This window comes from Paramormyrops kingsleyae, chromosome 15, assembly GCF_048594095.1.
Source record: "Paramormyrops kingsleyae isolate MSU_618 chromosome 15, PKINGS_0.4, whole genome shotgun sequence".
Taxonomy (NCBI): domain Eukaryota; kingdom Metazoa; phylum Chordata; class Actinopteri; order Osteoglossiformes; family Mormyridae; genus Paramormyrops; species Paramormyrops kingsleyae.
This window is the reverse complement of record NC_132811.1, coordinates 21,700,854-21,728,174: the sequence shown is the minus strand read 5'-3', so window position 1 is coordinate 21,728,174 and position 27,321 is coordinate 21,700,854. Positions and strand designations below refer to the sequence as shown.

General features: G+C 41.6%; 4 protein-coding genes across 12 annotated transcripts; 3 read left to right on the top strand and 1 right to left on the bottom strand.

The window, feature by feature from the left end:
- The first annotated feature begins 79 nt into the window (after nucleotides 1–79).
- On the top strand, nucleotides 80–4,339 carry LOC111844622 (tetraspanin-33). Of its 2 annotated transcripts, XM_023813257.2 has the most exons (8): nucleotides 83–825; nucleotides 1,080–1,137; nucleotides 1,794–1,918; nucleotides 2,119–2,193; nucleotides 2,387–2,482; nucleotides 2,640–2,768; nucleotides 3,283–3,438; nucleotides 3,941–4,339. In XM_023813257.2, the coding sequence occupies exons 1-8, from the start codon at nucleotides 757–759 to the stop codon at nucleotides 4,022–4,024; spliced, it is 792 nt and encodes a 263-aa protein (XP_023669025.1). In that variant the 5' UTR covers nucleotides 83–756; the 3' UTR covers nucleotides 4,025–4,339. The 2 variants fall into 2 exon arrangements, with proteins under 2 accessions (XP_072555646.1, XP_023669025.1); XM_072699545.1 differs by lacking the exon at nucleotides 2,119–2,193 and having other exon boundaries at nucleotides 80–825.
- nwd1 (NACHT and WD repeat domain containing 1) lies at nucleotides 3,570–17,871 on the bottom strand. The gene is made up of 19 exons (XM_072699538.1): nucleotides 15,646–17,871; nucleotides 15,459–15,544; nucleotides 13,994–14,110; nucleotides 13,509–13,863; nucleotides 12,130–13,396; nucleotides 11,823–12,026; nucleotides 11,458–11,617; nucleotides 10,922–11,039; nucleotides 10,248–10,412; nucleotides 9,809–10,006; nucleotides 9,208–9,330; nucleotides 8,804–8,997; nucleotides 8,234–8,500; nucleotides 8,024–8,114; nucleotides 7,709–7,863; nucleotides 7,259–7,526; nucleotides 6,021–6,574; nucleotides 5,811–5,916; nucleotides 3,570–5,376 (listed from the first exon to the last, which is right to left on the bottom strand). The coding sequence occupies exons 1-19, from the start codon at nucleotides 15,752–15,754 to the stop codon at nucleotides 5,081–5,083; spliced, it is 4,833 nt and encodes a 1,610-aa protein (XP_072555639.1). The 5' UTR covers nucleotides 15,755–17,871; the 3' UTR covers nucleotides 3,570–5,080.
- Nucleotides 17,671–22,448, top strand: sgta (small glutamine rich tetratricopeptide repeat co-chaperone alpha). Of its 5 annotated transcripts, XM_023813252.2 has the most exons (13): nucleotides 17,671–17,713; nucleotides 17,981–18,108; nucleotides 19,028–19,174; nucleotides 19,272–19,375; nucleotides 19,510–19,600; nucleotides 19,690–19,789; nucleotides 20,378–20,482; nucleotides 20,575–20,713; nucleotides 20,829–20,891; nucleotides 20,992–21,029; nucleotides 21,210–21,302; nucleotides 21,557–21,679; nucleotides 21,783–22,448. In XM_023813252.2, the coding sequence occupies exons 3-12, from the start codon at nucleotides 19,075–19,077 to the stop codon at nucleotides 21,666–21,668; spliced, it is 945 nt and encodes a 314-aa protein (XP_023669020.1). In that variant the 5' UTR covers nucleotides 17,671–17,713; nucleotides 17,981–18,108; nucleotides 19,028–19,074; the 3' UTR covers nucleotides 21,669–21,679; nucleotides 21,783–22,448. The 5 variants fall into 5 exon arrangements, with proteins under 5 accessions (XP_023669020.1, XP_023669019.1, XP_072555643.1 ...); XM_023813251.2 differs by lacking the exon at nucleotides 17,671–17,713 and having other exon boundaries at nucleotides 17,974–18,108; XM_072699542.1 differs by lacking the exons at nucleotides 17,671–17,713; nucleotides 17,981–18,108 and adding an exon at nucleotides 18,126–18,265.
- Nucleotides 22,449–23,446: 998 nt separating this feature from the next.
- LOC111844621 (zinc transporter ZIP3) lies at nucleotides 23,447–26,815 on the top strand. 4 transcript variants are annotated; one of them, XM_072699543.1, is made up of 3 exons: nucleotides 23,447–23,497; nucleotides 24,127–24,473; nucleotides 24,576–26,815. In XM_072699543.1, the coding sequence occupies exons 2-3, from the start codon at nucleotides 24,267–24,269 to the stop codon at nucleotides 25,311–25,313; spliced, it is 945 nt and encodes a 314-aa protein (XP_072555644.1). In that variant the 5' UTR covers nucleotides 23,447–23,497; nucleotides 24,127–24,266; the 3' UTR covers nucleotides 25,314–26,815. The 4 variants fall into 4 exon arrangements, with proteins under 4 accessions (XP_072555644.1, XP_023669022.2, XP_023669023.2 ...); XM_023813254.2 differs by having other exon boundaries at nucleotides 23,458–23,537; XM_023813255.2 differs by lacking the exon at nucleotides 23,447–23,497 and adding an exon at nucleotides 23,498–23,622.
- Nucleotides 26,816–27,321: the final 506 nt, after the last annotated feature.

Below are 27,321 nucleotides of genomic sequence, written 5' to 3'. Positions count from 1 at the left end.
TGGGAAAGGCGTGAATTCAGGTGAAGAAAAATATATAGGCTAACCGTGGAATAAAACTGTCCTGGCAGTGCACTTCACACTTGCACTTAATGTTTCCCATTCCTTTTGAAAGTCATCTGATGTGACTTCGATTCACTAGAAACTGTCGGATAAGCTGACAGTCATCTCTGGCATTAGAAAATCGCTTCGGCCTTTTACCTGGCTGGTTTCTGGTCGTTCCCAGTGTCTCCTTCTTCAGCTTATTCCTGTGTACTGCTGTCTTAGACATTTTGAACCTGGAAGCAACTTGCTGCTCAGCGTAGCCTTCTGCCAGCAGAGCCACGATTAAACCAGGATTTTAAAATGCAAATTTATTTTAAAATATGAATTGGTCTCTGAATTTTCCCACGGCTGTATGTGTCTTAAGCAGTACAATTTGTCTCAACAGATAAAACATTTACGCGTTTCCTGTGCCGTCTTACATTACTGTTGCCGAATGCACAGTTAAATGTGATTATTTAGAATGTTGTTACTACAGGGCGCGTTTATTTCAGTATAAACCGGAGGAGAAGGTGTTGGGCCTTTGTAATACGTAAGATGCTGGTTCCCGACAGCAGGAGGCGCCCCTGCTTCTTAGAGGGAGGAATTCGCACTCTTTCCCAATAGCAAGTTTACACTTGTCAGTATATACTGTAGTATGCGAAATCGACGATTGAACCCATTTCGTTAAACTTTACTTACAACCGCCGCACCCTTTTAATAGAATTAACGTAAAATATGGTTAACAGTACGAAAACGTACAAGGCTATCAAGTACATTTTGTTTGTCGGCTGTTACTTATTTTGGGTAAGTTTTACACGTACCCTCAACAAGTACTAGAATAAAATATTTGATTTGATCAATTCCACAACGAAAATGATGTACTTTATCTCTATATTGGAGTTGACATTTATTAGTGCTGAAAAGATATTGGTTGGGGTATCACGTTATTTATAGGCATATCTTCCCATATTCACAAAAGATGTGGGTGGCAGAAGCTGGAAAAAATATGACTTTACGTATTTTTCACAAAAATAAATTGTTTCATTCTATTTGTTCAGGTTTCTAGTGCTATTCTAATTGCAGTTGGCGTCTATGCTAAAGTTGCCAAGGAGGGAGGTAAGTAACAGTTTATTATCAACTTAAAGTTAATTTGTAATGATAGATCTGTTATTTAATCATACTTACTTGTCTCTTTTGTGTCTTATTCTAATTCTCAGTGTAACGTACTTTGGGTTGCATTTTATGTACGAACGGTAGCATATAAATAAAGATGATTATTATTATTATTATTACTACTACTACTACCATTATTATTATCATCATCATCATCATCATTGTTTTATTATTGTTACATTATTATTATTGTTATTGTATTATTAGTATACTGCACTCCTACTTCATTGTTAAACTGTTTTGAGCATTTTTTGTTTTTGCTGTTTTAGGTTTTTGTGAGAGATAATGTTTGCTATACTCTTATGTACACATGATTCTGCAAAGTAGTTTTTGTCTTTTTTAAAAATGGTGCCTTGCACCTTGTTCTATATGAAGTAGACTGTCCCCCACTCAAGCAACCTTTGAGTCCCTATTCCTAGGCATTATGCTATGCTGCAGTTTTACCAAAACCCTTTTTTGTCAATGCAAAACAGCACAGCAGAACAGTATATATTAATAGAATAACACAGTGATAAAAGTACATTGTGCATGGAAGCAATATTTGTGGATGAGACAGAGCAGCGGCGACCGGTGTATGAAGAAGCTTCTGTCCCTCTCAGATGTTGTGGACTCTCTGACAGCTGACCCAGCCCTGTTATTCATTTGCATCGGCTCTCTGATGTTCACTGTCACCTTCTTCGGATGCTTTGGGGCACTACGTGATAATGTTCGTCTTCTACAAATTGTAAGTTAGAAAACTTGTCTCATGGTGGAATAGATATTGTCCTAGTGACAAGGCACTCATTACAGTTATGAACCACGGCATGTATGTGGGTGTTTTGTTTTGTTTATTGTGATTTACACTTTGCATCCTTTGCCATGGTCCGTATTATAGCCCGATAAGAATCACATACTTCACTTCCTAACATCTGTGTTTATTCCCAGTTTGTAGGGATCTTGGTAGCTATTCTTCTTCTTCAGATATCGGCAGCTGTGCTGGGATTCATATTCTCTGACTTGGTAAAAAAAAAATAATAATAATAAAAAATCCGCTTGGTGCGAAACACAAAAAAATAAATGGTAACTGTAATTGAAGGAAGTTTCCTGCAGATGTCAGTGTTTCAACAGTTTCGATCATTTTTTCATAATACAGTACTGCAGATACTCAAGTATTATAGGGAGTCGAATCATAATTGTCTATGGGTCCCACCAGGTACTGGAAAGGACAGACTTATTGATAAAAACTGGAATTGAGAAATACCGTGATGACCTGGACCTGGAGAACATAATAGACTTTGTACAAAAAAAGGTGAAATTAACCTATTGTATCTTCTGAAACTGCAAAAAAACAATATATACAGTGTAACTGCATAGTGTACATGTATTAAATGTTAGTGTATTCAATTTGATGTTTTTTTAATTAGTGTTTTAGATTTAAAAAATTTAAATTCATTGTTTTTTTGCAGTTCCAGTGCTGTGGGGGTCATTCCTACGGAGACTGGTCTTACAACGTGTACTTCAACTGCTCCAAGACCAACCCAAGCATAGAGCGTTGTGGTGTGCCTTTCTCTTGCTGCATACAACAAAAGAAGAAGGTCAGGACAGGTGCAGAAACAGATTTAAGAGGCCATGTTTTAGTAAACCAAGCAGATGGTAACATTGTGCATTTAGCTGATCTCTCAGGCAAGTTTCGGTGGTACAGCAGTGATGTACTGGAGAGTTTCTACATTACAATACAAACCTTATCCAATTTAAAATACATTGACTAGGAGTTTTTATTTATTTTTTGTAAAGTGGTCATATTTCCTAAAATAAGGTAAATTAGATGATATGAGCCTTGCGATGGGTTGGCCCCCTGTCCAGGGTTGTTCCCTGCCTCGTGCCCATTGCTTCCGTGACCCAGTAGGATAAGCGGGTTGGATAATGGATGGATGGATGGATAGATAGATAATATGAATTTTGAATCTTAGTTTTTTCCACCTGATTTGTTGTTTGTTTGGATTAGGGTGCATTTGTTTAGTGCCTCACTGAACAAATCCTTCTAACGAAGTACAGAAAAACATCTGGCTTCTGGGGCTTCATGCAAGTTTTCTTGCTGTTTGTTTTCAGTCAGTACTTAACACCATGTGTGGCTATGGGACACAGCAGGAAGTCAGGGCAGGGCAGAGCATCTACACCACTGGCTGCCTGGATAAAATCGCCAAGTGGGGAGAGCAGAATCTCCTGCTCTTGGCGGGAATGGCTGCGGGGTTCCTCTCTTTGGAGGTCAGGCATGTTTTAGATGAAGGGTATTTCTGCATTATTATCTTGGTCTGATATAAACCATTATGTCTTTCTTTATAGTAAAAATAAAGACATTATTGCTTTAAAGAAAACAAAGAAATGTGAAAGATATGTCTGTAAGCAAAATGCAATATTTAATTAACTACATCAATCAAATAAATATTCTTATTAGGCCAATGCCAGACCATCAGTGCCAAAATGCAATGCAGAAAATTTTCAAGTGAAACGACGTGGAATAGGACACAACAGGATTACAATATCAGTCATGTTACAGAAAGCACAGTCAGGCATAGCTGGGATGTAGGAAAAAGTTGTGCATGACATATAATGGCAGGGCTGGGATGTAGTCATGCATGACATCATATAAAGGCAGAGCTGGGATGTAGTTATGCATGACATCATATAAAGGCAGAGCTGGGATGTAGGAAATAGTCATGCTGACATCATATAATGTGTTTGCTGCTTCTGCATATTCTCCTTATAGATATGTATGGTCTCATTGGCAGCAGCCCTTATACACCAAATCAAGTTGAAGATGACAAAAGGAAATGGAAAAACAACATCCTGACACACCCAAAAACGTCTGTTACATATAAGGAATCTGTATAAACACAGGATTGCACTCAAAAGCGCCACTTGTGTATTGTTTATTGTGTTATTTGTGAATTGTGGCCTGTTGACAGTGAGTTAATTTCACATGCAGTTTCTGCTGACTAGGTGATTCAGTTGTTATTGTGATTTCCAGTGCATTGTTTTGTATGCGTCAGTCTGTGTTTGTATGTGTGATATTGTATATCTGCTGGTTTTTCTATTTCCTTCATACAAATCATATTACTCAAATGTATTATTTTATGTATTTACAGAATTTTCTCTTTTTTGAACACCTCTGCTTGTTATGCTGTGTCATTTATGAAGCTATTCTGTCGGGTGTGTGTGCCCTGTGATGGACTGGCATGCAGTCCATAAGGCTAGATGTAGGGTGAGGATTAGGGTTAGGGTTATGGCTAAGGCAGGTGCTGGCTTTAGAGTTAAGGTTAGGGTTAGCTTTGTCATTAGGGTTAAGTTTAGGTTTAGGGTTCAGTTAGGGTGACAATATAACAGATCAAGAAGTACAGTATTAGTCAAAAGTTTGGGCACACCTACTGAAAATCATTTGTTTTGCAACAAGATAACGACTCAAGGTTATGCAGTAAGTATTATCATGTGAACAAGGAGAGAGGTGGAGTGCTGTGACAGATGACCGGCCCCCACAATCCCCCCACCTAAACTGCTCTCTGATCCTCATCTGTCATTTGGAAGGTAGCCAACTTGTGCCCAGAACTTGTGGGAACTCTTCAGGATTGTTAAAGAAGCATTCCAGGTAGCTACAGTATATTTGGAAGCTGAATGCAAGTCTGCAATGCTAGTTTGGGGGCTATTTAAATTAGTCAAAAATTTGAGAAAATTTTAAGATGTTGAGTACTTCTCTTGGTCATTGAAATACTTGATTTGTATGACCTAATTTCTTCGAAGCCTTTTACTATAATGTGAATAATGCAGCCAAAATAGTGACAAATGCATTAAATTAAAAGCAGTTGCAGACAATTGTGGGTGAATCAGTAATGAAGGCTTAAGGCATTTAGTGTTATAACACACAGCATGTGTGTAGAGACGTAGTCTTAGCAAGCTGGGGTTGGGCAGACTTCTGCTCTGTGGTTTTTGCCGTGGTTGAAGGCGGAGTTTCAGGGTCCCTCTCTCTGCGTGTGATTTTGTACTGCCTCTGGATGTGTTGGAGTCGGCTACACTGCAGGTTCACTTGCCTTGGACACTGGAATTTCTCTTTGATCACATGACCCAGCTGTGAAACTGCCACAAACCCCTCCTTGTATGGCAAAATTCTGGTGACGGGGGCGTAGACGTACTGAATAACTAGTAGGTTTCCTATAAATGACAATGAAGAAGATGTCAGCACAAAATATTTACGTACAGCCAATATTTTTGTGGTTTGACATTTCATCCAGAAACTGTTATGCAACATTATACAGTACTGTGCAAAATTCTTAGGCAGTCAAAGAAAATGGTGTTTAAATAATATTTATGTTGGTGTAAAACTATGCTACGGTGTTCATCTAGCCATCCAACTAGATATCAGTAACTTTTTGGAGAACAGAAGAAATTTGTACTAGTTTTTATTGTGTTACTCTTAATTTCCATATGTTAAATTGTTTTTTGTTCTGAGCAAAAGTGTACTTACTACCCAGATAAATAGCTTTAAACATTTCTTTTTGACTGCCTAAGACTTTTGTGCAGTACTGTACCTATATACAGAGCACTCTTTCAGTTTATAAAAGAACATAATGAAAACAAGAATTTACCACTAATGACATCCCAGACTTTAATAGTTCGGTCTTGGGACCCTGTGAAGATATACTGTCCGTTTTCCGAAAAAGCTGAACACAGAACACCCTCTAAAACGAAACCCTGTAAATTGGAGGAAAAAATAAAAGAATGAGGAAACTGGTTTTTTTTTTTATTTAGAAGATACAAAGTCCTTGTAAACAACTGCACGTTCAGCGAATGCTAACCTGGTGCTCCATCGTGTAGTGCAGCTTCAGAGGGGACAGACTCCACAGCCTCTGGACGGAGTCCTGGGAGCCAATCAGAGCGAGCGATTCCGTCCTACTCACCGTGATGCACGTAATCTTTGTTTGGTGTCTCCCCAAGGAAGTCACGCAGGTATTCTTAAAGTCATACAGTGTGACTTCCCCACAGTTTGAACCTTTAAGCAACCTGCATTCTGACAGCAGAGCCATGCAAGAGATGGGAGAGTGGAGCAGGGAGAGGGGCAGCGTCTGAAATGGACCCTCCACGCCGGGGAAGCCGTCCCGCTCTGTGATTTCAAACACGCAGATGCTTTCCTGGTAGGCCACGGCCATCCTGTCCTCCGCCTGGCTCACCGCCATGCAGCAGACCGTGGGCAGAGTCTCAGGCGGGGGGATACACAGGGTTTCGGGCGAGTTTGCTAAAGGGTAGATCAAGATGGTGCCGGTCTTCACGCCGCAGAAGAGCAGCTTCTTCTTCTGGGCCAGCTCCATGCAGCTCACTTCAGACGACACGGCGATGGTTTCAGCTGGAGTTCCTGGCAGATCAAGGTGGCAGAGAGGAAACAAACTTACCAACAATCTGATATTTCACATTAAAGACTCTCCATCCATCCAACTGTTAGCGTAGAGTCACAGTGAGCCCAGAGCCTGTCTCAGGCAGCATGGAGCACAAGGCTGAGGAGGTTAATGACATCACACACAATGCATTTACAGCTATTTAGCAGCCACTTTTGTCCAAAGGGGCAGACAGAGCAAGGCAGCCTGTATCCCTGAAACACCTACAGTTAAGAGCCTTGCTCAAGAGACCAAACTGGACACCATTACTCTGTCAGCCAGGGGCTTTTAACTCACAAGCTTCTGGATATAGGTACAGACCCCTAATTTGTCAAGTCCTACAGCACCTCCATTTTCAGATAAAAACACACATTATGGGCAATTTAGAGACATATATATGTGTTAGTTGTATCTTATACACGTCTATTACAAGGCTCTGAAAATGGCCATAAATTCAAAACGGCGCCCTGAGAGCTTCTCACTCAGATAATATGCTCGATAAAACACTCGGTTTTATTTCCTGTTACTTAAGACATATTAGCCCATGTGTATGTAGTAACCATATGCATTACTGTTGTGAATTTTTTCGGTGGAATCTGAGAGGATGACCTGAATTTGATATGGAATGACTTTTATGTTATTAATGCAGATAATCTAAATGGTACCTGTGAGGCAGTCCCACAAGATGACCTGCGTCCTGTCACCATGCTGTAGGAAGCAGGCCTTCTCACCATCGTGTGACAGGGTCATGAGCGCCCTGCTGGCGGGGAAGCAGCTCTCGGTCTTGTGCTTGTAATTGAGCTGCCAAAGCTTCAGCGGCGGGGCATCGCTGGAGGCCGCGATGACCGTGTCTCCGTACGTGACCAGCCCTGTGACACGGGCCCCCATGCCAACAAAGGAGTCCAGGAGGTCTCCTGTGGACAGACACCACACCTGAAAAGAAACAGGCCAACACAGAAATCATTTCATTATAGATATATTATCTTCAGTAAGCTTTCATGTACACATTCTTCCTTTGCATTTATGCACCTAAAGCTAAAACAGATTCTGTACTGTAGCTCATGTTTGTGATCTTTAACCTTCCAATGTATGATAATGAATCTGATGCCTCTGACCCGTATGACGTGGTCCTCGGAGCCGGTGATGAGCACCCTGCGATGGTCGGGTATGGCCGCCGTCCACACGGCGTCCTCGTGCTGGAACGCCTGAGCCAGGAACCTTTGCATCGAGCTAGCCTGGACATGGAACATGGCTACCTGCTTCTCGTAACCTACGTCCAAACAAACCAAGTCAGATACTGATCCATGTGATGAGGAGCACATCTGCAGATATCCAAAACGGAATATTCTATTACTCTGCATAAAATTCATAAAAAGTTATAACGGCACATAATCTGGTCTCAGTTAGCTTAAGAACATCTTGAGTGTTACCAGCACACAGCAGCTTTTCATCGCCAGACAGGATGAGGAATGAAACTGGAGAGGACAGTCTTGCCACATCCTGTGACCCCTGACTTGAAACCTACAAATATAAACATGTGACCACAGGGAATGCTCAGGTGAGTCTTGACTGCAACACCAAATACTGTTACCTAGTATTAAATGGAAGAGTACAGCCATGTGTTTCACACAGATCAGTACCAGATAAAGGACACCCTGTTTGGACCCGACGACCAGCCCGCCTCGAGTCGGAAGGGTCACTGTACATGCGAGTATCAGGTTCTGGAGGTCAGTCGTCAAGCAGGCCTGTGTTTTCTCCACACCGGTAGAAGAGTCGTATAGCGTGAGGAGTCCTCGATTGGAGAGGACCGCGAGTTCCTCGTCCAGAAACCCCAGCATGATCAGCTCCTCACCAGCACCTTCCAGCTGGAAGAGTGGTTCTGCTGTTTCAAGGTGCCATGCTTTTATCTGTTAGGAATAAATGCGCAATTATTCTAGACTGGAAATTAGTCCGAAACAAACACCTAACACATAAATGACATAATCACTGCACTGTAGTGTTTGACATAGTATGAACAACACACAGATAACTGAGTTGTTGCTCAAGGATTTAAAAATGGATAAACATCTCCGTGTCCAATATGAGTCATGCCAAATAATTGGCTCATGGTACATGGTTTGATTGCCTGCAAAAAGCACCCAAATGAAAAAGAGGCAGTATGGGGGAAAACAGAAACTCCTAGAGCCATGACCCTTGGGAGATGAACACACCTTCGTTCCATATGAGGAGCAGAAGAGTGGCATCCCTTCCACCACATGGATCTGCGGCTGGGCATCCGTGGAAAACTCGTCCAAGATGCGCAGCTGCCTGCCACTCAGGAGGCTCCACAGCCGCAGTGTTCCGTCACACGCCAGGGACAGACACCGGGCCCCTCTGCTGACTATCTTCACCTGCAGCACGGCGCCTACACAGAACGCAGACGTGCATGTCGAGACCCCTCACACTAACCAGTGCTCAGCTACAAAGAGCGACGAATTCAGCAAACATTTTTGCTTGTCTCTTATTGAAAATATTTATATAGAGAAATAAATAAATATATAAAGTAATTTTACAAAGAAACTTCTCGTCTGAAACTGCCAATCTGTAAATGGTTGAATCTGTGTGGGCTCTTCACCTGTGTGCCCAGTAAGTGTGTGGGCGACCCCCAGGTCGTCCAGGTGCCACACTATCACACTGCCATCTGTTGATCCTGCTGCCAGGAGACGTTTTTCCTGGCAAATATCCATTCCAGTGATCCCTGAAAAATGAGACCATCAGTTCGTAACCAGTAGTAATGGGGACAGATATACGGGAGGTGTGTGTGGGGGGGGTTGCTCGATATACACTGTAATTGTGTTACAAAAAAGCATAAATTATAACAAGATTACACATATCAGACGTCAACTGAACTAATGCACGATGTGAAAGATACATTCCAGACCAAAAAAATTATAATTACAATTACAATTATAATAACTGTAATTGTTCAAATAATTAGAAAATATAAAAATATTTTATTATCCTTCCTATTATTGCTCCTCACTCAGTGTAAAACTATGTCCGGGGAATATGTACCAATGTGTATGCAAACAACTCATATGGGAGCAGCGAATATCGAGGACCCACTGTATCTACACCATCTTTGCTCCAGACCCCAAAGCAGACATGAATCTAGCAAAGTAGAAATAATCCAACACAAAAAAACAGAAGATAAAACTGTAGAAGGTTATATGCACCTTTTTGGGAACCAGTGAGGACTGTCTTCAGTGGTCCGCCTGGTGACTGAAAGAAGCCACAACTGGGAACAAGAATTGGATTGGGCGATGAATCGAACCAGTCCCGACACTGGGAGTACAGTCGACCAATGACATAAGGATACATCTCAGCAAGGGAGTATAGCCTGGCGAAGATCTCAGTGTAGAAGACGGATGGGTCTTTAGGGATTTAAAAACACAGGATTTAGTAGAAAAGACTACTGTGACATCGTAATCGAGTTACGTGAGTACACACTGAAGAGCTGAATACATATTTAGTCAGCGTGAGAGTATGACACAGCACCTTAAATGTGTTCCAACAGAAAATTGGAACACAGAAATTTTTTCATTTTATGGAACCTTGGAGAAGTGTGAAATAAGCAATTCAGAAAACGTTACTGGCATACTGATCTGAACTCACCCATCTGTCCCTCTATACTGTCGAAAGTAGGTTTCATGAGTAGGAACATGTCCCGGACCAGTTCGATCTCAGGACAGTCGTGGACCTCCAGGCAGAGTGACAGGTCCTCGATAACGCTGGCCACCCCACAGGTCGTGGTCTGACACCATAGCCACTCTGCATTGCCTGGTAAAAATGAGTGATCTGTGGGCACCGTCTTTGTAATACCAGCATAGGAATGCTGAACCTGGGTACATGATCTGTTATTCACCCTCTCTGTTTCGGTGAGTAACAGGGGTCAACATCATAGCGGATTTTTATGAACATTTTTATCAAAATGCAACATTTTTATCATGGGTATGGTATTTAAAAACAAAGCCTGCATCAGGGCTCTTCAAATCTGGTCCTCGATTCCAAATATAGGCCTTGTTTTCAGTTCTCCCAGGTAGTTAGTTTAATAATTATTGATTCTGATTGGCCACGGAGGCTTCACACCTGGCTTACAGGTAAAGGAAGGCTGGAAAATCAGCAGTGCTCGGACCTCGAGGACCATGATTTGAATAGCCCTGGTCTACATATTTTTCTTCTCAGTCAAAACACTTTGTCACGGACATAGATGAGTCTTGCCACAGACACGGTTGTCTGTGTGTGGCCGGCTTGACGATTCCTGGTGAGTAACGCAGACACGGTCTTACCGATGACTTCCTGACGCAGTTCCTGCCAGCTCCCTCCATGAATCAGATGGTAAGGTAGCTCTCGTAGCTTTCGTATATTGGCAACACCCTCAGCAAACCATAAGGGCTGAGAGATCACCTGAAAAGGCATGAAAACACCTTTCAGCATTTACCAACAGGGCTCCTCAGGGCCTCGTGTCTACAGGAAGTCCCCAGGTTATGAAAAAGATCTGTTCCGTAAGTCTATCTTTAAGTCAAATTTGTAGTCAACACAGGTACATATGGTTCTTATTTAGCATCAGTTAGTCAAATGGTTGTCTTAGTATATAGTAATGTTTTCATGAGTGTCATAATGTGTGTGCATTTGTTATTATAAACCATTGTATTTAACTCAGATTTTTCATATAATAGACTTTATGGCATCCATTCATAAGTACAGGTTGTCTGCAACTCGGACGTTCTTAACTCAGGGACTGCCTGTATATGGGCCTTCATATGAGGGATTCAGGAACGGTTATTTCATTATTCCATCAGTGAATTTTGCAATACATAAATACCTTCCTGTCAGCATTCAGTTTGGTTTGAAAGGAAGGCAGCTGGAGATGTTTGACTCTGCCCTGGCTCCAACGCCCCAGGAAGTACTCGGAAAACACCTGGTGTCTCTTGGTCCTCTGCTCTGAAGACAGGTACATCTCCTGCACCATTTCAGTAAAATGCCTGGCAAATGTACAATTATACACTGAGAAATAGTCTAGCTAAAAGTGAGCCCATATAGTAGCTGACTGCTAGTAATCAATGAGTTAATCTCTGCCCTGTGACTCTGCATTGGATAAGTCATCGGAAGATGGATGGATGAAAACATGTCCAGTGGTTTCCAAATGTATATATTCATATTCCCTATAAGAAAGGTGTCTTACGTTACCTATTATAGAAACCAAGCACCTTGATCCCATCTGCCTCTTTCTCCAGCAGATATTCATCAATGTCATGCCTCAGTCGTGTCCACAGCAAGGGGGGAAGACGGACTGCAGTGTGATTTATAGGCAGCTTGTACTGGTACACCTCAGCTAGTACCTCATCATCCAGTGAAAGCAGGTCACGAAGCTCCGCCTCTGATGCCCCATCTCTGAGAAAGGAAATGATACAGTATTACAATAAGCTCAAGTAAAGACCACCTCATTGGTATATTGAGATGAAACAAAGGTGCGTCAAATTAAACAATTTTATACCTTGATGATACAATGTATCCAAGTGCAGAGCCGACCAGTAACTTCCCATGTTTCTCCTCCAGGCCCTGGAATAATATGTAGACAGCCTGCTGCAAGGTGGTGCCTAGCTGCTCCTCTGAAACTGGGGTGTATGACGCCCAACGCCTTGCTGTGTTCAGAGCCAGCATGAGCAGCAGTGGATTGCCAGAGATCTGTATGATGCTCAGAATCACATTGTGCTGCTCTGGAGTCAGGCAACGCTTCATTTTGCTCATGTAAGCGTGGATGACATCTTTTCCTTGATCAAACGTCAACTGCTCAACCTCAAAGAAGTTTTTTGGTTCTATCAATCCCTCCAAGTTATTTAAGATATGTTGACTGTTCTCCTGCGTGGACACCACAAGATGGACATTTGGAGGAATCTCTTTGGGAAGCCAGTATAGCCTGTGCGCATGACAGGTCTTTGAAAGACAGTCTAGGCCGTCCAGTATAATGAGAAGTGGCTGCCTCTTTTGTGATACCCTGGTAAGAGTGAGATGAAAAAACCTTTTTAGAGCTTCATAGTTGTTGGTGGTTAGTGAGTTTGGCAGCGGCAAACTACAGGCTCCGCATATTTGTAAAGAAATGCTCCTCAGGACAGAGCTGATGTCAGAACTCAAGGGTGAGCTTCCTAAAAGCCTGAGGACAACAACAGCCTTTGGGCCCAGAACCCCACGCATCTCCTGCGCCAGTTTGCATAATAGCGCGGTCTTGCCAATTCCAGAAGGTCCATACACAACGAGTGGAGAGTGACTGTCACTGGCAGATTCCCACATGTGGAGACAGATCCTGCCCAAGAGATGTTCTCTTCCACAAAAGACAGCACACTTAGTGGAACTTAGCACCAGGTGATGGCTGATCTCCTTCAGCAACCAGCACCACTCTTGATCTGGTGTCTGTGCTGTTGCCCACTTGATCTTTGCCTTCATTTGAGAAACAAATTGTTCACAGAAACTTTGGAGATACGAGGCATGTTCTTTGCAGCCAGGATCAATTCTGCCTTTCCTAAGCTCCAAACAATGCAAATTCAGAAAGCCAGAACACGTGGCATAGATGCGGGCCTTGAGCGCTGACAGAAGGTCCTGCGCTTCGGTATCTACCAGACCATCTGCAGTGAAGTCAACGAACTTGCTGAGCGCCCCCTGGCTTTTGTTCTTTTTCAGCCGTGGTAATTCCCTCACAAAAACCACAGCATGCTGGTTGTTCGTTTGAATCCCAAGGAGGCCCTGTCCAATCTCCCACTCGCTCACTGGAAAGTAGAGAGGTGGGGAAAAAACACTTAGGTGACTGTTTTATAACCTTCTGGAAAACTTCAGCTTGTATTCTATCAACGAATACACAGTTCAATGCAATTCTCAGACCAGATTTAAAGTATTTCTGTTTCTGCTCTGTGCTGAGTTCTCCTTCCTCGGAAGCCTGCAGGGCAGCGGTACGGAGGAGCCCCAAAATCCGAGCCTCGGTCAGTTGCCAGCTGATGACATCACTGTCATGCGAGGAACAATCTTCAGATCCAATGTCAGAATAATAAGGGAAGTGAGTGCTTATTGGCTGCAGGACATATGTGGGCAGAGCAGAGTTATCATCTTTCCAGAACCACTGGCTCAAGAACCTTATTCCCTCCTCATTCTGAGCCAGTTTGGCCAACAGCAGCTCAAACTCATTCTCTGGGATCAGCCGGGGAATAGGGCGATGTCCATAGCAATTTCCCAGTAGAACCTTAAAGGACCATGGATTTAAAAAAAATTAGTATCACAAAAAGCAGTAACATTAAGAACCTTTATTCAAACCTTCAACACTCAAAGCTGCATACATAATACTAGAAAAGCTAAAGATGTGTTAAACTCACAGTGATGCTTGGGCCCACAGAAACCCTCTTACAGGACTGTATCTCCTCTAGACACAGTTCAGTGGTCATATGATCCACAGCAACCACATGACAAACTCCCCATTTTAAATCCACAACCTGGAAATGATATTAACACAAGTAGTATCTGTCAAGAACTACAAACATTAACATTAAATAACCTGGCAGGACCTAATTGGGGTTCCCTGCCCCAACAGTAAACTAATACATAAAAAAACAAATATTTCTGTTTATATAAAATATTTAGCTAAATAAAAATGTACTATATAATTTATTCCTAATTGTCTAAAATGTTCTCCTTTGTGTTTAGTCTCTCCCTGTTTTTTATAAACAATTATTTCTCACACATGGCTTTGTCCCCAGACACCGTGGTGCCTTGGGATAGACCACAGGCCCCCAGTGACACTGCACTGCAGCATGGATGGATGGACCTGGCTACTGGCAGACTGCTGAAATATCTCCAAACATCCATCCTCCATAATTTATCTTCCAATACAAGGTCATGGTGCCCAACCAGATATTTTAAGAATCTAACCGAACGTGAGTTATACAGAATTAAATTCAGTAACCATTTAAATCTTTTCCCCCCACAAAACCACTAATATTAAACATTTTATCTTGCCTAAGTAAAACAAATGGCAAAACTAAGCATATCTGTAAAACTTGTAGATATGTAAAATTGAAATAGGAATTATAATGGATTTCCGTTTAACTGAATGCTAAAAAGGCAATTTAACAATAAACTCTGAGGCTTAAATATTCATTTTATATAACTATTTTTATAAATACCTAAACATGTAACATATTAACACAAGTAGTATCTGTCAAGAACTACAAACATTAACATTGAACAGTTCAATGCTTGAACACTTCATTTAGTGTGTAAGCAACTGGCTATTTTTCACAACATTAGTGCACATGATGTATTTATGTCTTTTATTTGTTCCATTATATGTGCAATGAAATGTAATGAAATATAATGATACAGTAATTTACTTTGAATTATTTAATAATAAGTACTACTTGTGTGTAGTTATTAAGGCTATAAATAATCAGTCATAATAACAGTGCTGATAATAGGGTGATAATGATACGGTTACCCAAACTGAACTATGGCAGAGAAGCCTGCCACATGAATAATGTGAACGATTCATTTGATATTTTTTTATCTATTAAACCAAATGAGTCATTACTGGACTAATTTACCTGCACACCTACAGATATTTGAGATTCTCTTTCCCACCAAGACATCAATTCTATTGAGGTATGTTACTAATCATGAAGAGGCAGATCTTTTGCTTTTATTCTATCAATGATCATGGTAAACAATTTAAAAAATGTATGAATTTTGCTGTTATCCATGCTATGGGTTTCTGTTTGTAAGTAGTCACAAGCAAATCAACACACAAAGAGTGTTACAGAGATTTTCAAGTCGTAAACCACACACCTCAAAGACTAGGCCCAAACTCTGACAGAAAGCTTGAAGTTCTGGATATGCCTTTTCCAATAAAGCATCCCTCTCGCTGCTCATATCTGCAAACAGCCAGGTCGATTGGATTCACTGTCAGTACACTAACATGAGTCATGTGTTGGCAAAGCACAGAGCCTGAGGTCAGCTGATGGACATCTCTTACCTGAGAAGGTTGAGCTAATGAAGACCCGCACCACGCTGGACCTGATCTCCAGATCCTCTGGTAACTGACCCATTAGCAGCCCTAAACCCACTGCTTCTTTGATTGACATATTGATCACTCACAACTCTCTGGGTCTTTGCGTTCTCTCTCCTTCAATCGGAGTCCAAATGCTTTCCAAAATTATATATTTGTTTAACGTCAACAATACCACAGGTGAACTATTAAATCTTGTCCCTAAATAGATCCTGAATCAATTTCCTGCCATTAAACTAACATACACTAGAAATTTATTTTAAGCTTATCCTCGTTTTTAAAAATGCAGCATTTTTAAATGATGAAATATTTATCTTGACAATGAAAGAATAAAAAAAAGTACCTTACAAGTCACTATCTTTGCTCATCGTAAGTACGGAGTACGCCACGAGTTTCAGACAAACTGCACTTGTGCACAGAAGGATGACATGCTGTTTTCTTGATTTTTTCATCTGACCCTCCCTGGAGAACCAGCACTCCAAGACAACATTCGTTTACAGTTTCTAGCCTGGATCATACTGCAGACCCATGGGGTGACATAATGCAGCTGAGACCCACACGGACGTAAGGCATGCAGCCTATCAGGCTGCACTCAGAAAATCTTTGGTGTTTACACCAAGCAATTGTGTTTCTCAAAATTATACTTCAGATGTGAAAGTGTAACTTTTGCAGTTTTCAAGGCTTGTTGAATGATCTAGTCAGTGATGACAGATCTCATTCCAGTTAATGAATCTTTCACTTTTTACTGCTTAATTTACAGACCAATAAAATAAATTAGCAGGTAAGCATTTGTATAGTATTGATACATTTTACATATTGTTAAATAATATTGCTTATTAAATTTTACATTGAATGTACTGTTAACAAAACACGAGTTTTCCCCCATACAGCCCTGACACTGTCCAAATTATCATCATGATCACCTGGATTTGCATTTGCCTCTACTGTAAATCTCCTGGGAAGTTTCCTGTTCCAAAGCTATTATTTTGCTCACAGGCTGGAACTTACACACTTGACTTTGCCGTAAGCTGAGACTTGCACACGTAATCCTAGACCTCCAGGGATGTGAGAAACAAAGTCTCAGCAAAAACAGCAGCTTTCGAGTACTTGCTATAGTACTGCATAGATTCAGTTAACCTTGTGTATAACAGTGAAAGGGAAGTCTTAGAGTAACATTTTAAAAATATAATTCCATCCATTTTCAATAGCCACTTACCCTATTGAACTTGCAGTGATCGAGAATCTAATTTGAGAAGCACAGGATAAAGTGAAAATACAATATTCTAAGATAAATTATGGAAGTTTACTATAAAAGAACTTCATCCATCCCTACTTATTCTGTGCAGGGCTGTGAGGATCAGGAGGCAATGGGCATAGGGCAAGAATAACCCAGGATGGGGTGTCAACCCATCACAGGGAACTCACACACCATTCGTAATTTGGAAACTCCAATTCACCTTTTTGGACAGGGGCAGTGTGGTGATGTAATAGCTAGAAGTGTGGCCTCACACCTCTGGGACCTGGGATCAAGTGTCTGCCAGAATTTCATGTGTGTGGAGTTTGCGTGTTCTCCCTGTGGGGTTGCCTCTGAGTACTCTAGTTTCCCACTAGTTCCTTCAGTAAGCTATGTAAGTAATGATGGGTTGGCACCCCATCCTGGGTTGTTCCCTGCCTTGTACCCATAGCTTCTAGGATAGGGTCTTTGGGATTTTTTTGCAAGCTGTTCGGTTTGAATGGCTTAGCAAGCAGAATTGTTAACTCACACCTCCAGTGGCCTGCACTACAAAGCGGGGTTACTGGCTTATCGGGGTAACTTGTCTGATTTAAGGTACCACAGTTTAAATGGACTTCATATTCGTTCACATACATTTTGCCCAGACGACCTTAAATCCGACAAGTTACCACGATAAGCCAGTAACCGCACTTCGTAGTATAGGCCCCTGGGCTGTGGGTTTAAATGCTACCCGGCTCTGTTTGAGTGTGGGTTTCCTCTGACAGTCCAAGCGCATGCAACTGGTGCCTCACTAACCACAATGTGCGTGTTTTCCCCCTGCTAAAAGCAATAAATAGAAACTAACCATGAGTTAACCATTAAGCAGGAAGAAAAAAAACGTGCAGCATTTTTTGCTTTTTTTCCTGCGTCTCTATTGCTGTCATTATTTTAGGAGCCCATGACTCGGCATTAGCTTTTAATATACATGAAAGAGCCATATCTCGTTGCAAAAGGCATCATATGTATTTTTTTCTCCTCACAATATTTTCCATCATTGTTTACAACCAGCTTTGTGACCTCCTCTACAAGTAGGGGCAGTGAGCTCCGGCAGCGTGGGCTTGAAGCAACCCGGACGCAGGCGTGACGCTTTAGACATGAGACGCGCAGACGGCCGCCCCCGTTTACCTGCTCCACACACCGAGACCCGGCGAGCAGCGGTAAGCCTGGAGTTTCCCATCGGTTAATCCGCCTTCACTCAGTGTTTGACAGCCGCGCCGTATGAGGCGCCACGCCACATGAATTCGCATTAAGAATAATGCCTGTAGGATAAGGAGCCGGTGATCTGAAGCCCTGGTTCCCATGGGAAACCCCATTGTGCGGTATTTAGTCCAGCATGTTTTTAGCTAGCCTTGTAGCTAAAGGAAGGCCGCACGGCTAACGGCTAGCAAGCTAATACGCTAACCGGCTAGCAGAGTAATAACCAGCTAATAAGCTAGCAGGGTAACAGGCTAATAAGCTAGTAGGCTAACAGGCTAGCCGCCACCCCTTTGCTGGAATATTCGGTTTCCACTGAACCGAACCGCCTCACTCTGCTGACTGTAAACTAAGTAGTTATTAGGGCGAGTGGAGAGTGACACGTCGACGTCGTATTTACCGGTGTGTTTTTTATCCTTTCCCTCACGCTTATCGTTACATCAACTCTGAGGTGGTGCCGGTACCGTAGCCTGGTTCCGTGGGCCGACTGGTTAAGTTTGCGAGTTTGTGATGAGTAGCTGACATGCCATCTGGGCTCTGCTGTCCCACTTAGATATATGTTAAATGTTATTGAGGCACTTTAGGTTTTAACGCGCTAACGCGCTTTCTTTCCTTAATCTACACATGTAGTGGCTGTAGATCGAGTGTTTGTATGGGCTCATTTTACGATTGTATTGCTGCATTTTCAATTAGAAGCGAACCGATGATAATGCTATTGGGTTATTACTCGGTTTTATTAATTTATTAAAACGTTTCTTTCTATGTGTTATATTAAGTATAATCCACTAAATATTCACATTTTTAATTGGGTCATCGTTAATTTAGCATTAAAATACACTGTTCAGTCGCTAATCAGTTTCACTTGTTCTGTCCTCCTTACAGCTGCTTACTTAAAATATAGCTGACAGAGATTAGACCTCCTGGTCAAAATGACAGACACAAAGCGTCTAGCATTCTCCATCATCCAGTTTCTACACGAGCAGTTAAACTCCGGAGGTCTGTCATCAGACGCACAGGAGAGCTTGGAGGGTAAGAGAAACACTGTACTTACCCTACAGCCATCTAATCACTAACCATTTCTTTTTACATTGATAAACGGGTTTGCATGTTCTTCTGTATTTTTTAGTTGCTATACAATGCCTGGAAACAGCTTTTGGTGTTTCAATTGACGACCAGAGCCTTGCAGTCAAAGAGACGTTACCAGAGATTTTTGCCCTGGCTACTTTAAAGGTAATCGGGTACAATTTCCTTAAAGCGGAGTAAAAGTGAATCAAGAATGTGGGCTTTCAGATGTCCTTAGTGAGAATGTATTAATAGATTCAGTGCTGTATTATATTAATGCTGAAATTCCATTTCTTTGTCAGTCCCAGGAGACCCCAGAAGTAAAGATAAACTTAGTGGCAGATTCACCGACTGAGGAGCAAGTCATTGAGGCAGAAAGACTAAAGACAGAAGGTTGGTCCCTGTAGGTGGTTAATCCTTTGGCTCAGTTAGTATTTTTGCATTTAAAATGTCTGGTGCCTTTTCTTTTTGTTTTTTTAAAGGTAACGACCAGATGAAAATCGATAACTTCAATGCAGCGGTGGAGTTGTACTCTAAGGCCATCGAGTTAAACCCGAAAAGTGCAGTGTATTATTGCAATAGGTATTTACCCTGTTTGTGCTTCTTTGCCCGGCAGCCTCATTTATACAATGTGACTTGCAGGTGCAGCAAGTGAATTAATTAGGTGCGCATATACAGTGCTTTAAGGGGTAAAGAATGTAATGAAATACAAGCTATATTATTCTGACAGGTGTTTGTGTGTGTGTGGGGAAAAATTCAGCAAGACTACGCAGATATGGAATGAAGTGTGTGTATAGTTTTAGTATGTTCACTATCTTGGGTCACTGTAGCATAATTGCGATATGTGAAATTATGTGAATGATATCGTGATATTTTTAAAACAAAAACATGAAATTCCCTGAAATAGAGTATAGCCAAATAGAGCTTATTTTACCAATAATGTGCAGCAAAGAAGTTGGTAGTGTTACAGCGAGTTGTCAGCAAACATAAAGCAGTGCCAAAAAATGCAAAGTGATTGCGCCTGTGCACATGGCTATGATGCTGAAACAATGTACCGAGCAGCCCTATTAGCAATGAAAGGTTTCCTGTAGAGAGGTGTCTGCATAGCTAGGAACTCAACCAAAATCCCCCTTGAAATATATTTGTAAAAGTTGCTTTCTGATGTTTCAGGGCTGCTGCTTACAGCAAATTGGAGAATTACGCAGGGGCAGTACAGGACTGTGAGCTTGCTATTGGGATAGACCCCAGTTACAGTAAAGCCTATGGGAGAATGGGGTAAGTAACTGGCAGGGAGAGGCTCGGATGATGGGGTTCATCACCACTCGGCACTCTTTGGTGATAATGTGAATGTCTGTCTTTCTGTGAAGATTGGCTTTGGCAAGTTTAAATAAACACACGGAAGCGGTAAATTACTACAAGAAAGCGTTGGAGTTGGATCCAGACAACGAGACCTACAAATCAAACCTGAAGATCGCTGAGCAGAAAATGAGGGAGACATCAAGCCCGGTTAGTCAATACTGACATATCTGTGTGGGAGAAGAGGGGGATGTGGGTCACTAGCAGAATATGAGAGTGTATCTGACATCTTGCTGTGGTTGGCTGCACCATCTCGCTTTCACAGATGGGCGGGATGGGTGGAGTTGACCTGGCTGGTTTGCTTAGTAATCCTGGGTTTATGAACATGGTAAGAGCAAAATTTGAATTGATCTCCATTCCTCTGATGATCAAGTTATTTACTAACCCCTGGATTACTGTTTTTAATGGATTGTTATCTTTTGTTTCAGGCGTCTTCTCTAATGAACAACCCACAAGTACAGCAGCTGTAAGTGATGAGATGTGACCATTATAGTGACATGTTGTTGTGATAACACCTTTCAGTCATCTGATTTCAGCCAAATAAAAACGCCTTTAATTGCACGACCATCATGAAATTCTTTTTAGAGAAAAAGTAAGTGTGTAAGGTGATGGTGTCTGAACTGTCTTGCCTCCCTGTGCTGTTCAGGATGTCAGGGATGATGTCAGGAGCGTACGGTCCTGCTGGGGGGGCTGCTGCTCCTGGTGGAGGTGCCAATGACCTTTCTGGCCTCATCCAAGCGTAAGTGATATGGACGGACTCCAGTTTTCTGGCTCGTGTTAGCGTTTGCATACAGGTGAAGGGCTTTCACTTTCACTTTGACTTCCATGTCGCTTCTCATGTTCAGAGATCGTATAGATCATTAGAAGAAGCACCAGTGGAGCAGCTGAAGGGTGCATTCCAGAATGCTGCAACAGCATGTTGGGTACCTCTAGGGCTCCCCCGGTGGCTATATGCTGTAATGAGATGCCTGTTGGTCTTGCTTGATCATGTAGGGGCCAGCAGTTTGCACAGCAGATGCAGCAGCAGAACCCAGAGCTGATCGAGCAGCTGAGGAGTCAGATTCGCAGCCGAACGCCGAGCGCCAGCAATGAGGATCAGCCTTGATACTCACACTGGTAAGGCTGCTGAGGGGTTTAAAAATCTGACTCGATCACATAAGCATGGTGCATAAACTGTGACATTCTCCCGGTAATTTTTATGTTTTATCTTTTTTTTCAGATAACAATATATTCATCAAGTGAAGACATTCTGCCCTCATGTTATTTTCATTTATTTTTTCCAACTCCAGGGATAAAGTGTTTAACTTGCATGTCTGGCCCCTTTTGTCCGTCTGACTATTGTTTAAAATAAAAGAGGAAAATCTACAAAACCAAAAAAAAAATACTGAAGAGAGATTGTTTCTGGAAAAGTCACAGCAGTTTTCACAACCATGTAAAGGTCACATTCATTATAGTGGAGTAAATACTGTCAGTGTAGCATGTGGTTTAGCTGTCATGCAGATCCATTCCCAGCAGGAAAACCCTTTCATATAAGGAAGTAATAATCCGCTCCCCCAGGAGCCAAACTTAGCCTGTGAATTTATTTTTCTTCATGACATCAATGCAATTATTAACATTTGCACAGCTGTTTGTATAAGAAATGGCCAACTACATCATTCTGAGCTTTCAGTAGTGTATCATTAACTGAACTTTTTTATGACGTCCTTTATTGGTTGTGTGAGAAAAAGCAGTTCATGCGGTCTTCCCTAAGAGTTCCATAAGATTTTGTGAGTTGATTATTTTTTAATTACAGCCTCCTAAAACTGCTCCTTCCTGATAACTTGTTTCATTCTCTCTCTCTCTCTCTCCCCCCTGTTTGATTAAACCAATCTATGGACTTCTTGAATGTGACTGTCTTCATTAATCTTTTTGTCTACTTCCTGTTGCGGATCCATAACACCAAATTGAGGTTCACCAACAGCCACTGTACCGCTGTCAGTCTAGGGGAAAAATTGAATCCCCTTCTACCCCGTTTTGTTAGTTTTCCCACTGTTTCTTACAGTTGGTTATATTGACAGCTCTAATTCAGTCCATTCTGTAGATAAAATTGTGTTTCCTTGGAGAAGGAGTTTTGCATTGCATGCAGTCTAGTTGAAATAAAGATTTTGAAACGTGGTATTTAGACACGATGGGAAAATGTGATTTATTTCTTTGGGAGGTGATGTTTGCACTTGGCATGTGAGCATGGGGGTGTCAGTCTCCTCTAGAAGCCCATTAGAATCACTCCCCATATTTGCCATAACTAGGAAAGCTAGCAAGAGTGGGCAAACATAATTAGCAATAAATACATTTCCCATTAAATTAATTTGGTTAATTACTAAATAAATATGACAACTAAATTTTTATTTCTTTAATTGGACTATAATAAAACAGGCTCACCATTTAAAGGGCTTTAACTAAACAACACTTTACATTTTAAATATTTGAATATGGACCTATGATCAAAAACTATTTTTACTCTTAATAAGAAATTACAGCAGGAGCCGGCTCCAGCGGCTCACACCTGCAAGGTTTGAGCTCTGTATACGGAGTTGGCATGCTCTCCCCCTGCTAATGACCCCCCATGCTATCCAGGGGGCACCCCAGCTTTCTGGCCTACGCTGCCTAAGATAGGCTCGACCTTGACCACGATAAGCGGCTTGCAAAGGGCTGGGAGGAAAAAAAACACGGGAAAACGCTAACCTGAAGCCAGAGTCATTTAAAGGGGAAGGTTAAAAAAAAGTATGCACGTCAGACTTTAGCGTAATTCATGATGAAAGAATTGTGATTGAAAATATTTTTCTCCAATCATCGATAAAACATTATTCCACGTGGCCAATAATATTAAAACGGGGGAGGGACTTACAGGAGGTGCCCCGGCAGAAGACGGAAGTGAAGCCGAAGAAGGATGTGAAGGTGAAAGCATTTTGTTTACGTCCTTATATCCCCGTATCAGGTAGTTAACTGTTTTATACTAAGCAGGTCTACTGGTTTACGTGCAGCTTGATTTTCGGATGAGCTTCCGTACCTCGTAACATACAGTACGTTATTATGAAAGCTGATAAAATCCAGTATCGATGGCTCTTTCGCAACTAGAAATATCCTGGCGGTTTTTGTAATTTACCTGCAGTTTTCACAAAATAAAGGTGTGATGCATCAAATGATAATTTGTAAAATACCAATGTATATATGTACTGTGTGGCATTTCTGGACGATGAACCAAGTCATTGAGCCAGAAAAATATAGTTTTTATTAGTCGTTTACGTTTGTACATTAGAATGTGGTAATTTAATATTCCGTGTGTGGTTTATGTAAGACATTACTTAAATGCTGCATGCACGTATAAAAAAGTTCTCTGTTATTCTTAATTTTCATGTGTAAAGTGTAATTGTCAAGAATTTTAATGACCAATGTAAGTACTGCGTTATTGAAGGATAGTCTACATATATTTGATGAAATATACCATATGTTTTATCACCTTATTTTTATAGTTTTGTAAATGCTGATGTTACTGTAAGTATTAAAATACATATTCTTACCCTCAGCTGGACACAGAGCAAAGATGGTTTTTGAAGTCTTGCAAGGGAGTTTCTTCCCTCTTTTCCCCTGGTGACCCAGCAGAGTGGAAGGCAGCGGTACGCCGTGGTCGCCAGGTGCCCCTGTAAACCGTCCATCTCTGGCAGCAATGGAGATCATTGTGGCCAAAGTGCTCTGTCTCCTGGGAGTGTTTGCTCTCATGCTGGCTGGAATCCTCATCCCAGTGAGGGTCCTGCAAATTGACTATGAAAAAGCCCAGCGATACAGGAAGATTTTAGCTCTCTGCAATTCTTTTGGTGGCGGTGTCTTCCTGGCGACCTGTTTCAATGCCCTCCTGCCTGCAGTGAGGGAGAAGGTATGTTGAGAAAAACCGTAACATGCTTCTAACTTTCAATACTCGTTTTACGTTAATGAAAAATGAATACATTGAAGTTGCCTGACCTTTTTGTTCTTTCAGGTGCTCCTTGTCCTGAACGTGGTGCAGGTTCAGACAGACTACCCCCTGGCAGAGACCATGATGATGCTTGGGTTTTTCTTAACAGTGTTTGTGGAGCAAACAGTGCTGACTTTCCGCAGAGAGAAGCCATCTTTCATTGACTTGGAGACATTCAACGCAGGGGGTTCAGAGGCTGGCAGTGACTCTGAGTACGACGCACCATTTATTGCACCCCCCAGGGCCTCTGTTCGCGGTCCCCACCAGGACGGCCACCACCACGGACGCCTCAGCCCGTCAGAGATAGCGCGGGCAGGTCTGCTGAGGCTCGCCAGCCTGGTGCTGGCCCTGTCTGCCCATTCTGTTTTTGAGGGGCTGGCTCTGGGGCTGCAGGAGGATGGGGTCCAGCTGGGAAGACTTTTTGTAGGGGTGGCTGTTCATGAGACCTTGGCCGCTGTGGCTCTCGGCATCAGTGTGGCTAAGGCGGGCCTGTCCATGCGGGACGCTAGCAAGCTCGGGGTCACTGTCAGCCTCATGATCCCTCTGGGAATAGGGCTGGGGATGGGCATCGAGAGCGCCCACAGCCTGGCCGGCGACATCGCTTCTGTCGTGCTCCAAGGCTTGGCCGCTGGCACGTTCCTCTTTGTCACCTTCTTCGAAATATTGTCCCATGAGCTTGAGGACAAGCATGACCGTCTACTCAAGGTTCTCTTCCTCATTTTGGGATACGGTGTGCTTGCAGGCCTTGTCTTCATAAAATAGCGACCCCTGGTGGCGGGGAGGGGGTTAGCCTAAGTGAGGTGCTGAGGTACTCCGATGAGGCTGTTAATTAACCAGCATTTCTGAAATCTAAGACTGGTAGTAATCTGATAAAGGTCACCCCAGCAGCCTTCCCTGGATCCTTTCACCATTGTCTGTTATTGTGGTTACCTGCCGACTTGGGCGATTCAGTTCCAAATTAAGGACCTGTCACTGTTTTAATACCTGATGTAGTTTACAAAGGGGCAGCTGGGCCTGATGCTCACATTTATTTATTAAATGATGCAGAATTATAAATTCTTCTTCTGAAATATTTACATGAGGTTTCTTAAATATTACCACAAGAGGTATTTCATTTAGTGTAACTACATTTTGTATACGTTAAAATAATTCATTTCAGAGGGTGTATTTATTTTGTAATGAAATGTGTGTCTAATCTGTCCCTTTTGTATGATGTCAGTTAGGTAAATATAATTCAGTGTTTAGCATATCTGTGATTTGGTTAAAATATATCATTTTATGTTGGTTAATTTATTTCTGAAGTGAATTTCTAAGAAGACAAAAAACCAGGGATTTTTGATTATATGACTGATTGATGATATTCAGTGTGATGATCCAGTATGTATCGGTGATTTATCATTTTGATGCAGTTAGTTGAGGTTATATAAGGTTTTATTTTGTAGAGGGAATGCTGTTATTTAAGGGTTTGAAGGGTTTGTCCATGCCTGGAAATATTTTTGTCTCACAACAGAAGCTCACCTATAGACCAAGTAGATCTACAGGGGAAAAATTAAGATACAGGTTGAGTAGATAGTTTATTTTCAGTTTATTTGGCTTTTTATCATGCCACTTTTATGTGAGTTTTTCTTAAGAGCCAACATACTTTGTAATGTTGCTAGACGTCTCTGGGTGGTGATTACTGTTCATTACGCTCAGCATATGTATGTCTCTTTGGCTGGTTTCTGTACACTTCTGTGCTTAAATGGTGTTTCTTAGGAAAACCGGGAGTGTATTTGTATTTATGGTAGTAAAGCAGACAAAACCCTAAATATGGTACCATCAAGTAAAATGTTGATTTTATAAAACAGATTAGGATGTGAATGTGTAGTTCTGGTAAATTTGTATAGAAGTACATGCATTATGGCTGGTTGGAAAACTTGTGCCAGTTTTAAAATTGACATCTTTATGGGCTGATGTCTGGCCAAATTGTGAAATGAGATCTCATTTCCTTTGATTTTATTATGGACCTTAATCGAAATTTTTTACTGCATGAGTATCACACAAAATGACACTAATGATACACCTGATGAACAAGCTACAAGGATCCATGTTTCAATGCTTTCTACACAGATAGTTCTGTAGAAGGAAGTACTTCGTAGTAATAAAGTCTGTGTTAAATTATGTAAATATTTGCTATGACTGACACTGCTAAAAAGTCAAATAGTTACATATCTCCATAACAAATGAAGTGTAAGTTTAAAGTGATTAAAGGACCATTAAGTGTGTCAATTTCTTTAGAACAGTTTGATCATTCATTGTAACAGGTAGTTCACCAGCACATCTTGATACGAATCATTCTGCAAAATGTATCTTTTCCTGACATTTCCTTTTTATTTGGACACCTGTGGTGATGGTGAAATGATTTAAAACTGTCAAAATCAGGCGTAAATAATGTGCCAGAAGTACGGAGGTTTTTTGAAAGACTGGAAGGTGATTAAGCTCTAATGTATGAAGGCTGATGTGTCATTAGTCATTGTCCAGTTATGTTAGTGTTAAGGAACAATGGGAGGGTAAAGCGTCAATCACAGATAACATTTATATTTACATAGTGACACCTTCTGTGCTATAAAACTTATGAGCTCAGTGACACTGCACTTCTCACGGTTCTTGTACTAATCCCATTACAAAACTGAGCCCATAGTATATCTGGCTCTGGACTATATTTGCGCTATTGTCTACTGCTATGCATGTATAATGTACATATCTATACACATCTATAGTTCCATATTTA